Here is a 17,614-nt window from a genome sequence, read left to right on the forward strand (position 1 = left end):
GACCCAGTTGTGGTAATTTGGTTAACAGAGAAGAGTAGTGTTACAAATAAATTACAACTTGTCACAGTGTTCATCCAGCTGGTCCACACTGCTGCAGTGGTTGGAGTAAAACATTTACATTTTAAATAAATATTACTTACAATTAAATATAAAAATAAAGCATATTTTGTATTCAAGTAGGCTGTACATGCTACAGTGTTGCTCCCTTTTTTTTAATAATAGATTTCAAAACAATTTCAGGTGCACAGCAGATAGAGTTTGTCCAGTTGACACAAAACTTCAGATATTAAAATGTACATTTTCCTGAGCATGTTTTTTCTCGTCCATTTTAGATTACACATTGAGATTAAAATTTAATTGAATGGCTAAATCAAGGTCATCCATTTCCAGCATCATATATTGAGTTTTCTTTTGCCGGTTTGTAACAAATGTTGCTATTTTATTCAGTCAAAAACTCAAATGATTTGTTCCTTATTAGTCAGATTAGTTATTATAATTGTTTTAAGGTTAGGAAGACCATGTGAATACGAACAAGAGGTCTACCAGAGGAAAACAGTCAGTGCAGGAAATATTGCAAAGCCTTTTATTTGTAATGATGAACTTGTCAGAACCTGAAATGTGAATAGATAGCATTTGAAACATTTCTGGACTTTTATTGAAATAGACAGCAGTATTTACAGTTTATACACACTTTATAGCATTTATAAAAAAAAACACAGAAACATCGGCTGTATGATAAGCAGTGTCAGAGTGAAGGCTTGAATTCCTCAGGGGACGCCTACTGTATATTTAAAATACATATAATATTCCAATATTCTTTGGTTAAAAACACTAAAAAGCATTTCCTGAATTCTGGTCCACCTGTGAGCAAGGGAAATGGAAATTAATAAGGAAATGAACATAAACTTGATCAAATCAGAGGCCGCAAATCAGTGGATGTAGACAGCAGTAAATTCAGTAGATGGCAGCAGTGCAGCACAAGTCAAAAACGAAGTGAGTTGCCTTCTGAAGTCTGAGATGTCGAACAGGACTTTGACATCCTCTCCGGTCTGCCTTTCCTATGAAGAAGTAGCATCATTTTATTCCTGAACTTCTCTCCCACGAAGGCGTAGAGGACAGGGTTGATGCAGCTGTGGAACAGAGCCAGGACCTTCGTTATTAATAGAGCCCGGGTCACTGAACTCCTCAAAGCACAGTCAAACAGTATCAGATCAGTCCTCAGGAGTGTGTCCACAATCATGGTTATGTGGTACGGAGTCCAGCACAGCAGAAACGTGACCAACACGGCTATGATCACCTTCATGGCCCGGTGCTTTTTGAAACTTCGAGTGTGCAGCAGCCTCGCGATGGTGACGCCGTAGCAGATTATCATCACATACAGAGGGAGCAAGAAACCAAAAATATGGCGGAAGCCGCGAGTGGCATTCCTCCATGTGGCGGCGCTGCCCATGTCATAGGTTTCCTGGCAGATCATCCTCATTGAGTCAGGGTCACTGGAGGTTTCATTGAAAAGCGCAGGCAGAGCGAGGGCCCAACCGAGGGCCCACACTGCGGCGCACATGAGCTTGCTGAACATCCTCGGTTGAGTGCTGAGGTTCTCGCTGGCGCGCACAATCACAAGATAACGATCGATGCTAATACAGGCCAGGAAGAGGATGCTGGTGTAGAAGTTTGCTTCGATGGCGAGGTTAAGGAACTTGCACAAGAAGTCTCCGAAGATCCATCCTTTAATCAAATCAACAGCCAAGAACGGGAGGGTCAGGGCCATCAGACCATCTGCTATTGTCAGGTGGAACAAGTACACATCCGATGGAGTCAGCGCCTTTCTGCTGCTGCTGATCACCCATCCCACCAACAGGTTCCCGGGTATTGCCAGTAAAAAGATGGTTATGAGGATGACACAAAGGGTCAACGCTGGTATAGTAGCCAGAGGTTTTAACTCACATGATAAGGTATTTGGATCCACAACGTAGGGTGTGTGATTGTCGCGGATGGTATTATTCACAATATAATTGTAGTCATAGACGTATGACATGTCTATGGATGGAAAACAGATTGATATTATTACATTATTATAGCAGTACAAAAACATTGTTTCAGCTTCAGACATGTTAAAATGAATACTTCGCCCCCAAAATGATTATTGGCATATCAATTACCCGCCCTGAGTGCGTGAAGAAAACGTTCTTTTTATTTTTTATAATCGCAGCCCACATTCACTTCATTTCATCAAAAATGTTCTGCGTTTTATGATTCTTCATTCACCGTGGAGGCATGCAAGAAAAACAAAAAAATTCTTCACGAATTCAAGGTATCCCAGGGAGACTAATTGATATAGAAATTATCATTTTGGGGGTGAAGTATTCCTTTAAGCTAATTAAAGAAAGCACAATTTGAAAACCCTATTTTGCTTCCTGGGCTGCCAAACTTTAAAGCAAGCCTAACTTTTGCTAAACAGCAACTACTGAGACTACAAGTGACAGTTTGGGTATAATGTATAATAATATAGTGAATTAAGATTCACTTTTCATTTTTACCAACACTATTTTGTTTTCCAAAAGTGGCACAGTCTCCCTTTAATACACAGAAAGCTCACATAGTTTCCAGCCCTGAGAATAAAGTAAGTCAGACACTCACCTTCGGACTCGGCCATAGCTTTCAAAGATGATAACAACTGGACACCCGAACGCATCTGTGCCAATGAGCTCTAAGTGTGATACCATACGTTTTAGTTTTTTTTTTTAATGGAGCGTTGACCCAATGTCCTGTTTCCTAACCCAACATATTACATAGTACGTTCCTGCGTCAACAAATGTTTTTGCTGCAAAACAGCTTTCTAACAGAAGACAATTTGACTGCTTTAAATCATGAAATAAAGGATGGCTGACAGTTTCTTTTTAGAAATAGAACGTCAGCCCAAAGAAATTACACCCACAGAAATACAGCGGGTGAAATAAGGGTTGAACACGTCATAATTTTTCTCAGTAAATATATTTCTAAAGGTGCTATTGAAATGAAATGTTCACCAGATGTCGGTAACAACCCATGCAATCCACACATGCAAAGAAACCAAAACAATTAATTTCAGAAATTAAGTTATGTGTAATAAAAATGGAATGACACAGGTACAAAGTATTGAACACATGAAGAAAGGGAGGTGCAAAAAGGCATGGAAAGCCAAGACACGGCTGAAATCTATCAGTAATTAGAAAGCAATCCTGCCGCTCGTCAGTGCAAATTAATATCAGCTGGTTCAGTCCCAACTGAGGGCCTATAAAAAGTCTCTCACTACCAACGTGTCACACAAGAAACATCTCATGAAAGAGCTCCTGCAAGACCTGCACAACCTTGTTGTTGCACAACATACTGATGGTGTTGGTTACAGAAGGATTTCTAAACTTCTGAATGTTCTGGTAAGCACTGTTGCGGCCATAACCTGGGAGTGGAAAGAACATAATTTCACCATAAACCAGCCACGACCAGGTGCTCCTCGCAAGATTTCTGACAGAGGAGTGGAAATAATTATCAGAAGAGTTGTCCAAGAGCCGAGGAGCACTTGTGGAGAGCTTCAGAAAGACCTGGAATCAGCAGGTACAATTGTTTTCAAAGAAAACGATAAGTAATGCACTCTACCGCCACGGCCTGTATGCACGCTCACCACGCAAGACTCCAGCTGAAGAAAAAGCATGTTGAAGCTCGTTTAAAGTTTGCTGCAAAACATTTAGACACGCCTGAGAAATACGGGGAGAATACAGTCTCGTCAGATGAGACCAAAGTTGAACTCTTTGGATGACATAATACGCACCATGTTTGGAGGTCAAAGGTCACTGAACATCAGCCCAAATGCATCATACCAATAGTGAGGTGTGGAGGTGGGAACATCCTGGTGTGGGGCTGTTGTTCAGCATACGGCACTGGCGATCTTCATATAATTGAAGGAAGGATGAATGGAAAAATGTACCGAGACATTCTTGATAAAAATCTGCTGCCATCTACCAGGAGGATGAAGATGAAATGAGGGTGGACATTTCAGCAAGACGATGATCCCAAACACACGGCCAAGGAAACTCTCAATTGGTTTCAAAGAAAGAAAATAAAGTTGCCAGAATGGCCCAGCCAATCACCTGACTTGAATCGATATAGATAGATAGAACATCTATGGAAAGAACTAAAGGGCCTTGTCACTCAAAATGTCTCTTGCACCACCATTACACTCTGAATGTCTACAAACTAAAGAGATTTTCTTCCCAAATAAAGCTCCTGACCTTTGAAAATAGAATAGTAAACAGTACAAAATCCTTTATCGCAATATTTTAGATGCTTAATATGATTGATACACTTGAGAAAGTTATTTCTGTCCTAAATGCATCCTTTGGAACAACAAGTTCTAACCAACAAGATGTCCTAAATAACATCTGACGTGACCCTGTTTCTTTTCGTAACACGTGTGTGTGTGGTAAAGTGTGTTATAAATCAGGATGTCAGTATGTCAGCTGTGTAACTTTCTGGAAATGAAATCTTTCTGCTGTTGCAAAAGTCTGCCATTATTCCCCTTTTTTGTTCCCACACTAAGTCCACTGTCAAAAAATGTTGTTGTGGTTGTCGTGTAGCCCATCATTTCCATATGCGTCATATGTTCGCTGTGAAGGAAGGCAGATAATGTTTATTTTTTCAGGTTAGACCTACAGCCTGTCTAAATGTCTGTGCCTGGTAATGACAGGGGACTGAGTTGATAGAAGGGCCTCACTGACGCTCCTCTCAAACATTAAGTGTATCAAAGGTAACTCCTCTACCTCCCCTTTGTCTCTGAAAGTCACTTCATTCAGGTTCTGAGAGTTTAAATGCACAATAATCAACACAGCAGAGTGTTGCATCACTGCTGTCGTCTGCAGCTGTCGCATAACAGAGACATAAAGGCTCCACAGATGACAGCATTGTCCTGCCTCCATCAGGAAGCACGACAGGTCTCCAACCAGAATGGCCTGTTTTTAATTCATAAGATAACACTTTTTATGAGTTTCTTTATTTGACAAAGGTTCTGCCTTTTGGACATTATTCTGATGTCACCACCCTGAAGTCCTCTCAGCTGTTTGTTTCCATCTTTAGATAATATCGTACTCCAATAAGACTAGTGCCAATACAACATTTATACAATACTCTATTACACGTACAAGTCCTGCATTCAAAACCCTACTTGTGTAAAAGTACAGAAGTATAATCAGCTAAATGTATTTAAAGAATCAAAGGTAAAAGTACTCGTTCTGCAAAAATATTCCCCCTGTGACTTATGTATTATCATATTGTTTAGCTGGAGCTGCTCGAGATGTAGTTGCTAGTTTTAACTATTTTATATACACTTAGGTCATTTAGTCCAGTGCTAAGGTCACAAGACAAGTGTGAGAGGTCGAGAAATTATTTCTAGGAGAGAAAATAAATATTCTGATAAACAAATTTGTATTAATTTGGGCTTTTATCTAATCTAATTTGTGATATTGTTTTTGATATATTGGATAATTATACCTCTTTAATCTTAAATTATTTAAATAAAACCATCTGAGATTGGAAATGTATCTTTAGTGAAACAGTTAACAACTAACAACTTTTTTGTCAGGGGTCACATTAATATTCTAATCAATAAATCATATAATTATTTCAGATTTATGAAATCATACAGGGTTTTGTACAGTCTGGTTGGCTGCTGTGTTGTTTGAAATAACATATCAGCCTTTAAAAATACTTGGTGAGTTGATTTAGTGTACCGCATCTGCCATAAATGAGCTAATTATCAGTTGCTGAACACTAGATGTGTTCCTACATGTTTCCTTATTTATTTTTGGCATTAACAATACAGTAGTTTCTTTATTACATCCTTAGACTTCTTCTTTTACCAAACCACTAAACAAATCTCAAAATGACTGATTGACAAGCATGTCAGTCAAACCAGTATTGTGTTGCTGGTCAAGGATTTACAGCCATTACTGACAAATATTTTACATACCATGTAAATAAACGGACACCTGTTGAGTTTTACTACTCCTAATGCTTCTCGTGTTAAAGGAAAAACTTACTGACTTTGTTGTTTTCTTTCTGGTTTTTGTTTGGTGAGAACCAAAGAATCTATCTGTTTCAGTACATCTAATATAACTAAAATTAATTAAATTACCAAAAAAACAAGTGGCAGTGATTATAGGGCTTTTGGGGTCTCTGTGAATCAAAATTACAAATATCTAAATGATGCCTATGGTGGTAATAATTTATAATTTAATCATAGTTTATTTCAGTAGGGAATTATACGAAGCGATATCAAAAATGGTAAATGTAATACCGACCCACATAAATAATAGCCTACTAACATTTTTGACACTCAAGAGACCCCCACCCCCTCAACATTTGAATGCTGCATATGTAAGAAAAGAACAACATGAACAATTTCCCTTAAAATTAACCTTAAAACAGCAATAATACACGAGTATAAACATATGGGACCATTGTAAAATAAGAAATAAAAGTAGAACATAAATAACTCAAGTGTAGGAGGTTATGTTAATATTAGAAGGCTATACAAATGATAATGTTTTTAATAATATAAAAAGAAGCAAGATACCTTCGTTTTATAGGGTAGCAAGTTATGGGTGTATTTATTAATGATACTTAATGATGTTTTTGAGAGGGAACATGTAGTCTATTGTTTTGTATATCGTAGCCTACTATTTGGACATTTGTATAATTCAAAACTGTTCACAACTATAAAAGATAATCTCCCTCGTTCATTAAATGAGTGACAACACAGTTTCCTTCCCTCTAATCTGCCACAAATAATCAAAATCGTTGTTACGAATTTATTACAGGCACCATTGCGGCCCCCCTCATCTTATGGGGTCCTGAGTGTAAAATACGCGGAAGCGACAGGCGGAAGGAGCCTCGACGGAAGCGGTTTGGTCTGTCAAGGGAGGAATTTTTTTGCAGAATTTGACACAAAGAGGTTAATCCCACCAAATAGCACCGACCATTCCCCCTTTTCCTCGACACCGGCGTCCGCTGCAATGATCCTGTTAGAAATCAATAACCGTATAATAGAAGAGACGCTGTCGTTGAAGTTCGACGGCGCATCCAACGGGTGAGAAATTATTGTTACACCTGGCTAGCATTGCTGCTAACGTCGGCTAGCTTCCCCTTTAGCGTTTTACTGAAGATGATGGCTGTACTTAATGAAGCAGAGAGGGCTTCGGATGCAGCTGATAAACGTTTGCAGCGATGCACAACTCAGCTACTTGGTCGTATTAGTTGTTAAAAATGTCAAATAAATACAGTGAATTATCTCGCTGATCCGCCGTGACTGGTTTGCCTAAAGCTGGGGTGTGTGTCACAATTTGTAACCCAAATGTTTTTTTTTTATCTCTCCTGGCTCTTCTCCCACTGTCCCTGGGGGTAAAAATAATACCGCATTTTAGATTAGTGTGCCACCATTGACCTGACAAATATTTAAAAAACGTTTTTACGAGGTTGCATAGCATTAAAAGTAGCTAGCCGACCGCGATGTATGATGTTTATGGTTCGTAATTAATGGAGGTCACAAACGTCTATAAATGACACAACTAGCTATTTATTGAAAACATTTCACCCGCAATAACCAGGGGATTAAACCAGGATGTACGGCCAGTGGAATACATTATCCAAAGAGTACAGTTTTTGACGTATCATGTCTGTCAAGAGAACAAAAACTCGTATCCGGTGTATTTTCTCCACGTCATTAATCAATAACCACAGTGTAACAACACGTGGCTGCTAATGTTGTATTAAAGTTGGCGTTTCCACTTAATAAATGCCAATTATTATCAGTTAGCGGCTACTTGTTAGCTAACCATCGCCCTTCTCTCCAGCTTCCGCATTCCTGTAGTCAAGCTGAGTCAAGTCTGTGCCAGGTGCAGCTTCTTGGAGATGTACATTAAGCAGTTTGGACAAGCTGCTGCAGCACCCACCTTTTAGTCAAAGTTTACTACTTAACTGTACACCCACCATAAATAGTGTGTTGCTGGTTTAAGAAGAGACTGCAGTGTCAAGGTGATTTATTGTGGGAGAAAATCCATCTTAAAATATTAATGTTTTTGATGAGAAAGATTTTGGACAGAAAAGGTCATATCAACAAACACAGACTGTCTTAACTCGAATTCAAAAGTAATTGATTGTTTACTCGCATTATTATTGTCGCAGATGTTGCATCTAGGACCAACAATTATCGATTAATTTTACAGATTATCTTTTCGATTGATTGGCTACTTGTTTTTAGGAGCGTAACAATCCATCGATCTGGATCGATCTATCGGTTCAATGTTTAACGATCTAATGTCATCGATGCAAAGTGATATCATCATCATCTTTAAGATCAGCCTTTATTTTGAAATGCTCATGGCACATCTGTCACCATTTACGTCCAAGCGCACCTTCTTCCCAGTAAAACAATTGTCAATTTATATTTTATTTTTGTGAGTTTATATAAGTGTAACTGATCGTCTTAAATGTGCACCAGATATTGTCTTATCAATGTTGCTGAATTGGATCGAATCCAAGTCCCACCATGGCAGCGTGATAGCAGCAAATATCGCTTTCCAAAGAATATACTATAATATCGCATCCTAATGGGACCTGTGGTTTACACCCCTACGTGTTTAGTCTGTTAAATGTCTGAAAATATTTAAAGAATGCCCATCATACTTTTCTAAAGCTAAGGGTTACACCTTTTAAAATGACAAGCAGCAAATCTTCACAAATGACAAGCTGGAACTAATCTCTTTATGCCTCATGCATCTCCTCGTCTTATTTTCTCCTTGCAGCACCAAGCCAGAGGCCCTCGATGTGACGTTCGCAGGTGAGATTATATCTTATCTAACTCTTTTCATTATAGCTGTGCTGGCTGCTGCTGCTGTCGCCACAGTTATCTTCCTATTAAGCTATGCACATGCTCAACCCTGCCAGGAATCTCTGCGGGATGACAAAGTGTTACATCTCACATGTGAAATCGTCTCGTTTACCGGCACGAATTGAGGTTGCTAATTAAAATGGCACAATTGTCCCAAGTACAAAATGTGTCAGTGTGTCATGTTGCCAGAAGGAAAGGGGTTGGGAGGTTGTCCCTCATTATTCACCTGCAGGCTCCATTGTTCATCTCTGCTGCAGATTTCGATGGCGTCTTGTACCACATCTCCAACCCCAATGGGGAGAAGACCAAAGTGATGGTCAGCATCTCCCTGAAGTTCTACAAGGAGCTGCAGGAGCACGGGGCTGACGAGGTAGTACAAGTATTAAGAATCTGGAAAATGTTCTGCTCTGCCTGTCCAGACAGAAGCTGGGCCTCACAACATCGAATACCTATTTTCACATCCTTTACCACAGAAATGTGTTTGTCGTTTTCTCGCACTCTGACTCTCTGGTGCGACACTAAATCAAGAGAGGTCCACAGTTGCTTTCAGGATGTACGCTTGTTTCTGTGTCAATTTGAGCTTTAAAAAGTATTTTAAAAAAAGAAACACAAAATGAGGTTGTGATGGCTATCTGCACACACACACACACACACACACACACACACACACACACCTCTACAACACAAGAGCTCTGTTGCCATTTAAGGAAGAAAGCCGCTGCCGAGGTTTCTGGTAGAAACAGGAAGTGAGTTTGTGTGACTCACCCCAGGCAAGGAAATGCTGACTGCGAGCAGCGTGTGCGTGTGCGTGTGTGTGCGTGTGTGCGTGTCAGAATGTCTTGGCTGCCGTCCAGCAACTTCCCTCCTTGTTCCCTAAAACTGAAGAGCAGAGGGATAAGTGAACGGTTCAGCAGCAGTGTCAGATCCAGTTATTCAGCCAGTGAAAAGTCTATTTAGAAAGCAGTGGAGGGGGGGGGGGGGAAGTATCATTCTGGTTATTCTCACACATTCTTATCTGTTCGTTTCACCAAAATCTCTGCGGGTTATTCAAAGTGTTAAATTGTCTGAAACGTTGGCCTCAAAAGGTCCACGATTGTCTAAAATTAGATTTTTAAAAGTCTTGAAATGAATGCTCTACTGTTTTTTGTGAAATGCAAATAATCAAGAGGTTATTTTCCGTAAAGCGCGTCACTTCCTCCACTGGTGACTCGTGCTACACTACCGGCTTCTTAAGACGTAGATTTTACATTTAGACGTGGACTGCTAAAATATTACTATTGTATTGCTTAAACATGGTGATAATATATGAACTTAAAGTCATTTCTAGGCTTCTAATTTCCCCTCACACTTCCGCCAGTTTGACTGCGAAATACAAATGAGTATTACATTTAATTCTCTGGTCTTAAATGTAACTTGTTGAAACCTGCAGAAATCCTGTTGACACATTTGGCTTTGCTGCTCAGATTAAGATGTGGAAGAATACACCACACTGTTGATCATATGGTCCTTTCTGCACAGACCTGAGTGAGATTTGCATATTACTGCAAAGTCTTCCTCACTTCATTCCACAGTGACAGGTGTCCATTAGAGGAGGCCCCCGTGTTTGTAAATTACATGCTTCGCCCCTGCCTCAGTACAAACCTCTTGTTGTACGGTCAGAATGCTTTCTTTTGTGCTCATTGATCATGCTGCTATTATCTTGTCTTATGTTAGTCTCTGAGGATTCTAACAGACTATAAAAAATGTTTTTTGACATTTCTGAAAATAAAAGGAATGCTTTTAACTCTACTCGATTGTTAATCTCTCCAACTCTTTGGATACTTTCAATTCAAAATTCAATTCAATCATCAAAGCAGCATCAACAGGGCCTACGTCAAGAGCAATAAACGTAGTCTTGCATCATTATCCAACGTTTGAAAGCTGTTACAGTCCTGTTGTGCTGTATTCTTTTTGTGTCGTGAGGTTTCCTGTGAAGTACTTTTGAGAAGTGAGATTGAAATAAATGTCGTATTTTTAATTACAGCTGCTCAAGAGGGTCTATGAGAACTTCCTGGTTTCACCAGAGGCCGGTAAGTTCTCACGCAGTTTCTGATCGCTTGACATTGTTACACTGCTACCATCAGATCTGTTTTAATAGACTTTGTGCGATCTGTAATCCTCTTCCCTTCCCCAGGCTACAACGTGTCCCTAGTCTACGACCTGGACGCGCTACCGGCCAATAAAGACGAGGTCGTCCACCAGGCGGGGATGCTCAAGAGGAACTGCTTCGCCTCAGTGTTTGAGAAGTACTTCAAGTTCCAGGAAGAGGGCAGGGAGGGCGAGACGAGGGCCGTGGTCCACTACAGAGAGGATGAGTCCATGTATGAAATATGTTCTAGGCCTCGCAGGATCAAGCTCTATTTTCTTTTCTTTTTATTAAACCTCTGACTTGTTCGTTCCTCTCAGGTATCTGGAGGCCAAGAAAGACCGCGTGACGGTGGTGTTCAGCACAGTGTTTAAAGACGACGACGACGTCATCATCGGCAAAGTCTTCATGCAGGTGTGTGTGTGTGTGTGTGTGTGTGTGTGTGTGTGTGTGTGTGTGTGTTATAGAGGAGCTGTTTTTTTTGTCAGGTGTAAAAAAAAAAAAAAAGGCAATCCATAATTTGTATAATTAATCCCTCGATTTTATTAATAAACTGATCTCTGTAGGAGTTCAAAGAGGGCCGGCGAGCCAGCCACACGGCCCCCCAGGTGCTGTTCAGCCACAGGGAGCCCCCGCTGGAGCTGAAGGACACGGACGCCGCGGTCGGGGACAACATTGGATACATCACCTTCGGTCAGTACCCGAGAAGCGTCGGAGGAAGCTACGGCAACTGATTTTACTGATCTGATACTGACGCAGTGTTTTAATGTTTTCAGTCTTGTTCCCGCGTCACACCAATGCCAATGCCAGAGACAACACCATCAACCTCATCCACACCTTCAGGGACTACCTGCACTACCACATAAAGTGCTCCAAGGTCAGTTCAACTGCACCGCAACCAAGAATCAGAAACATGCAACAGGTGTTCAAGAGTCTTTGGAACAGATGGAGATCTTAATATGTTATCTGATATTTAAATTAGGCCTTTTTAGATGAAGAATGTGGAATTTTCTTTCTTTTTCTTGGCTCTTACGTGTCAATGAGTTCTGAAGTCCTTTCTGTAAAGTACGTTACATCCACAATAGAAAGCCCAGCCATGGGCGAGACCAAGCGAAGGCCTTAGCAGACGTTGACTGTCTCCCACAGTGGTCACACAGGTTTTTAAAGACGTGTTGGTGTACACATGAACGCTAATCGAAGCCCTTTTTCAGATGACTTCAGAGGCTTTTTGCGTAATTGTGTGAGCGCCTGCAGCAGCGAGCCTGCGTGTGTCACTTGGTGCATTAATGGGCAGTTGTCACAGGCTTGAGAAAGATTTATACTTCTGCACCTGACACAAAATGTTGACGTGGACTTTTTTGCGCTCGGATAAATAAACAACGGCGACATTTTGAACCTCGTTCATCTTACGTAACGTCCTCTGTTCCGCAGGCCTACATTCACACACGCATGAGGGCCAAGACGTCAGACTTCCTCAAGGTGCTGAACCGCGCTCGCCCCGACGCAGAGAAGAAGGAGATGAAGACCATCTCGTAAGTAGCCAGTGCTCCGTCAACACCCACCCACCCTTTCTACGCCCACCCACCCTTTCTACGCCATTGCTCTGATTTATAGTCGGCAAGAACAAGACGACAGATTTGTTTGTCTGTTGTGGGGTTTTTTGGTGTGATTTTAGGATTTGTATCCAACTATACTCTTATTCAAGCTTAATTTAATTGATTTTATTTATTTTATAGATGTTTAATCTCATTGTTTTGAAGCCTCGTCTCTTAAATAAAGACCCGCAGTGCTGTTCATAAATCATTTCAGTTTAATCCTGACCAGATTCAGCTTCGAGATATCCTATCTCTGCATTTTCTTTTCCTTTCTGTATCTTTGTGTGTGTTTGAGGTGTGTGTGTGTGTGTTTTGAGGTGTGTGTGTGTGTGGCTGTGTTTGAAGTCTAAAAGCTCCAAACAGCTGCACAGATACTGTTTTTCTTCTTCTTCTTTTTAATCCTTGTAGCTCAGAAATACTTGTGAAATATATGATGACAGAGAGTCTTTGTTCTCGGGTTAACGTGTAACTGGAATAAGTAAAGAATGCGAGTGGAAACATTTCACATGAATTCTGGAGTTGGCTACAAGGTGAAGGTTTGTCTGCTAAGGAAAATAAAACGTGATACCGGTATCAATCGCATGTAGTTTAACTTAAATCATACCGTTTAATATCCTGCAATTATCACTTTAAAGTCAAATTGCCAAGTATGTCTACAAAATAAAAAATAAAAATAAATTAAAGACATTTTCTATCTGCCTTTTTTAATCCTTTAGAAACTTGGCAATTTAAAAAAAAATGTATTGGTAGTTAAAGGAAGACAATAACCTGTTGGGTGTCATGTTTATTTTTCAGTGGAAAGACGTTCTCCCGCTGAGGCCAACACCCCCTCCCCCCCCTCCCCCCACCTCAGAGAAATCCAAACCCCTGTGGACACGTCCCAACGCGCTACACTGAGACTCGACGCCACATCGGACAGGACGCCCCCGCCCAGCCCCCAAATACGTGTCCGGTCCTCTTTTTTTTTTTTTATGAATAATAATGTTGGCCCTGTTATGGGAACGCCACGGCTCAAGATAAATGGAAAAAGGGCATTCCTTGCTTTGCATAGTTAAAGAGAATTATTAGTCCTATATAAATATATATATGAAAAAACTGAAATTTTTGATACGATATCTTTTACTCCATTTGGTACTCTTGCTTGCCCCTTGACCCTCACCATGCAATATCCATGCATTGGATGATATCAATCCCCCCCCCCCTTTCCTCCCTCTCTGTGCTTTCATGTCGTCTGTACCATTGTCATTTGAAGAAAATAAAAATAAATCACTCTTACAAAAAAAGCATCTCTGGTAGTAACGTGTGCTGATTGTGACTCTTGTACAACCACTTGTGTTTGTCCTCATTAACCTCATCGTGCTTATTTACTTTGACAATATTTAGGAAGGTTTAGGAAGAAATGCACAATTCCTTTGAAAAATAGTTGCATAAAATGTTCTTGACTTCGAGTACGTGATACTGTATTAGTTGAGAACTTATGCGCTACATGAACTCGTGTCCTTTTTAAAACCAGGCCTAAAGAAAATCAAGGGTGCTAATGACATTTGGGAGGTTAAGTTTTCACTTGACGCTGACATTATGGCAGTTTCTTTGTTTCTTTCTACATTTCTTCACATTAAAAGTCAATACCTTTTCAGTAAGAGTACCATAAATATGTATGAATCCTCGAAAATACACATTCATAATACTAACTACAACCATTTAGTTTAGTCTAAATCATACTGTATGCTAAAGTATCCCTTGCTTGAGAATCATTGCACTTTGATTATTACATTATTTAGTATGAAGGTAAATGAGTAATAATTAAATAAATAACCACAAAATTCATGCATCAAGAGTAAATGAAACACTGCTGAGCCGCTTTCTTTAGAAATCAAACTTTATTGACCGAAGAACTTGTACTAGCTTCACAGTTGGAAACAGTTTGACAGGAAAAGATTCTTTATTTAAGATCAGGCTTCGGCCATTTTAATTGCCTCTTCTTTCACCTTTTTCTGCAGTTTGGGCGCCTCGTCAGGCTTTTGCTGGCCTGGAAACAAAAAGATACAAGTGTGCTCAGCATCCTTTTGACCCTTCAGCTTTAATCTGTGTGAGAGTCAGGTGACCAGTTCACCAAAAACAGGGAAAAGTGATCGATCGTTACATTTAAGATTCCCGAGAGGTGTTAACATGGTGTGTGATTGCATGCAGTTTACAGGGTGCAACAACAGTTGAGTGCAGTTTAGTGACACGAGCATCTTTAAAGGAATCATTGACACAAGGGGAAACACGCTCGTTGGCTTTCTGGTGAAGAGTCGGATGAATCAGAGTCAATCTTCTCATCTCACTTTTGACAAGGAAGCAAATAAGCAAGTTTCCCTAAAACCTTTCCTTCAAGAAGAGATGCGAGGGTTAGATTTCAATTTGACTGTCGAGGAGCAAATTAGAAAGCACCTCATTCTGTAATTGAGTCGTGTTTTTATTTCAATTTCTTTTTTTTCAGGCTGGATCCAGAACTTACCACTTTGCAGCCCATCTTCTAAAGAAAACTCCAAGCTGTCGAGGAAGAGGAGGATGAGTATGGCGACGAGTGGGAAACAGGTACAGCATGCTTTTTGTGTGCGTCCTTTAAACTTTATTACTCTTGTTTTCCATCCTAAGTATCTATTTCCCGTGGCAGAGATGTGTCTGTACCCATTAACAGCATTTCATTTGAGCCACTTCGATGCATCTAAAGCTCTGACATCACACAACCACCATGAAGGATTTCTGACCTTTCAGCGTCGGCCGCTATGCCGTGAATCAGTCGCTGGTAGTTATCCATCTCCGCCTCCAGCTTCATCTTCACACACAGCAGATTCTTGTTGTTTTCCACGTGGCGCTCCACCTCTGCCCTCACCTCCTTCAGCTCGGCCTCCAGCGCCCGTATCCCTTTGTTGAGGGGCCCCAGACGTTGGTTGTTCTCCACTTTGGTGAACGCGAGGACCTCCTCCAGGTTGTTGATCTGAAAGGAAGACGTGAGGTGACTTTCCATCCTCTCTTTGGGGCTCCTATACTTAAATCTCAAAGGAGACGAGACTTTTTCATGTTCATAGGTTGTTGTGCGAGAGCAGATCCAGGTGTCAGTGGGATAAATAGTTTGTGGTTGCAGGATTTGTGGACAGTAATGACAGAGCAGTCAGGAAACCTTGTGAAAGACAGTTAGGCTAAAACCCCTGCAGGCATTTTTATCATCCCCTGCAATCACACGAAAAGCTTTTGTGACAAATGTTTATTCTATGCACCTCCTGAAAAATTACTCCAATGGTTTTTGGGATTTTGGAATCTACTGTATGTCTGATGCCATCTGATGCGTCAATCTACAATTACGTTGTTGTATTTTAACGGTGTTTTATGACTGTAAGTGACATACTGTGTCTGAATGTGTGGTTACCTTGCTGTGCACACCCTGGATCTTAATTTCCAGAGATTGTTTCTGTTTGAGCAGATCCTTGAGCTCTGACTTTCCACTCTGCAAGTCCTCGTTGTTAAGGGCCTCCATCACTTTGATGTTGTCAAACTGGAGAGGGGAAAAAAAACGAGACGGAATAATAATGGAGATGGGCTGGAGAGAGGAAGAAAAGAAGAAGAAGAAAAGGATCCTGCAGGTTGCGTACCTTGCTTTGGTACCACTGCTCTGTGTCCTCCAGGTTCTTCTGGGCGAGGTGGTCGTACTGGATGCGGATCTTGAAAACAATCTCAGCCAGGTTGGAGTTCTGAGACTCGATCTCCACCTTCACCTCAGAATCCTTGATCTTATCGAGCAGAATATCCACCTCCTACAAGAGCCACAATTACAAGTTTGCCTCCGATGTCACGCACTGCAACTTTGAGTGAGTTGATGTTGAAATGTGTGTTTGTCTCAAGTCTCACCTCTTTGTGTTCCGTCTCGAGGCGAGCGACCTCGTTCTTCACCAGATCGGTCTCCTTCAGTGTCTGGATGCTGTTCAGCTTGGTATCCTCAATGGTCTTCTTCAGATCCTCCAGGTCTTTTTCTAACTCCTTCCGTCCTTTAGTCTCATCGTCCAGCCTGCACACGGGGGGGAGGAATCCAACAATGAGCCACACAAAAACCACCGACTGAGTTATTGACTATTGATTTCCTGAGCCCCAATTTTCCCTTTAAAATCCCCCTTTTTTAAAAATCTAGCATGAAACTCACTTGTTCTTGAAGTCATCATTAGCCAGTTTGGTGTTGTCAATCTGGAGCAGCAGCTTGGCGTTGTCCATGGTGATGCCTTTGATCTGAGGAGACGAATGCATGATATATTTAGACTATAACAATTACATCATTTAGATTTAAATATGTAATGCATGTTCATATATTTTAATGAGAAAATGCATGAAATAAAGACCAAGAGTTATTTCATTGTGTAGTTTTATTCGAGGAAAAAAAGAACAAGAAAGAGTTCTGATGACCAACCTGCTTCTTCAGGTCATCCAGGGGTTTCTCAATCTCATCCCAGTCGCGCCCTTCAGGTGTTTTTCTCTTGGCCAAAATCGCATCAATCTGTTTCTCCAGATCTCCGTTTTCCTGCTCCAGCTGTCTCACCTTGCCCAGGTAGCCGGACAGTCGGTCGTTCAGACCCCGCATTGTCTGCTTGTCGTCCGCGGGGGCGGCAGGCGCAGCCGGAGCGGAGGAAGCGGCAGGTGTTGCTTTAAAGGGTGTAACAGCGGGAGCGGAGTCTCTCTCCGTCTCGTTGCGCAGCACATTACGCAGCCCCTCCAGACTCGCCACGGACACCCTGGAGCCCCTTCCCCCTGCTCCACCAAACATGCTGGCAGCGGTGTTTGAAGGCATGATTGCTGACAAGAGAGATGACAACGACAGAGAGCGTTTCAGGCTGGAGTCAGTTGATGGGTGTGATGGACACAGGAGAGTTTTATACCTGTTTTCTTACGCACAAATCCGCCCCCAGAGATGCAATTGGTTTCTGGTGCCCAGTACCACTCCTGGAC

General features: G+C 41.1%; 3 protein-coding genes across 5 annotated transcripts; 1 reads left to right on the top strand and 2 right to left on the bottom strand.

Annotated features, from left to right (window-relative positions):
* Positions 1–569: 569 nt before the first annotated feature.
* LOC115019056 (C-X-C chemokine receptor type 1-like) lies at positions 570–9,443 on the bottom strand. Of its 2 annotated transcripts, none has more exons than XM_029448397.1 (2): positions 9,144–9,443; positions 570–2,037 (listed from the first exon to the last, which is right to left on the bottom strand). In XM_029448397.1, exons 1-2 carry the CDS (start codon positions 9,154–9,156, stop codon positions 983–985), a joined length of 1,068 nt encoding a protein of 355 aa, XP_029304257.1. In that variant the 5' UTR covers positions 9,157–9,443; the 3' UTR covers positions 570–982. The 2 variants fall into 2 exon arrangements, with proteins under 2 accessions (XP_029304257.1, XP_029304249.1); XM_029448389.1 differs by lacking the exon at positions 9,144–9,443 and adding an exon at positions 2,638–2,689.
* Positions 6,893–13,925, top strand: arpc2 (actin related protein 2/3 complex, subunit 2). Its single transcript, XM_029448410.1, has 10 exons — positions 6,893–7,117; positions 8,832–8,866; positions 9,175–9,287; positions 10,941–10,986; positions 11,091–11,277; positions 11,363–11,456; positions 11,609–11,735; positions 11,819–11,919; positions 12,474–12,574; positions 13,433–13,925. The coding sequence occupies exons 1-10, from the start codon at positions 7,044–7,046 to the stop codon at positions 13,452–13,454; spliced, it is 900 nt and encodes a 299-aa protein (XP_029304270.1). The 5' UTR covers positions 6,893–7,043; the 3' UTR covers positions 13,455–13,925.
* Positions 13,926–14,528: 603 nt separating this feature from the next.
* LOC115021732 (keratin, type I cytoskeletal 18-like) lies at positions 14,529–17,604 on the bottom strand. Of its 2 annotated transcripts, XM_029452361.1 has the most exons (9): positions 17,545–17,604; positions 17,079–17,461; positions 16,818–16,900; positions 16,529–16,685; positions 16,273–16,434; positions 16,050–16,175; positions 15,391–15,620; positions 15,138–15,172; positions 14,529–14,666 (listed from the first exon to the last, which is right to left on the bottom strand). In XM_029452361.1, exons 2-9 carry the CDS (start codon positions 17,454–17,456, stop codon positions 14,590–14,592), a joined length of 1,248 nt encoding a protein of 415 aa, XP_029308221.1. In that variant the 5' UTR covers positions 17,457–17,461; positions 17,545–17,604; the 3' UTR covers positions 14,529–14,589. The 2 variants fall into 2 exon arrangements, with proteins under 2 accessions (XP_029308221.1, XP_029308231.1); XM_029452371.1 differs by lacking the exons at positions 15,138–15,172; positions 17,545–17,604 and having other exon boundaries at positions 17,079–17,485.
* Between the last annotated feature and the right edge of the window lie 10 nt (positions 17,605–17,614).

Source organism: Cottoperca gobio, chromosome 2, assembly GCF_900634415.1.
Source record: "Cottoperca gobio chromosome 2, fCotGob3.1, whole genome shotgun sequence".
Taxonomy (NCBI): domain Eukaryota; kingdom Metazoa; phylum Chordata; class Actinopteri; order Perciformes; family Bovichtidae; genus Cottoperca; species Cottoperca gobio.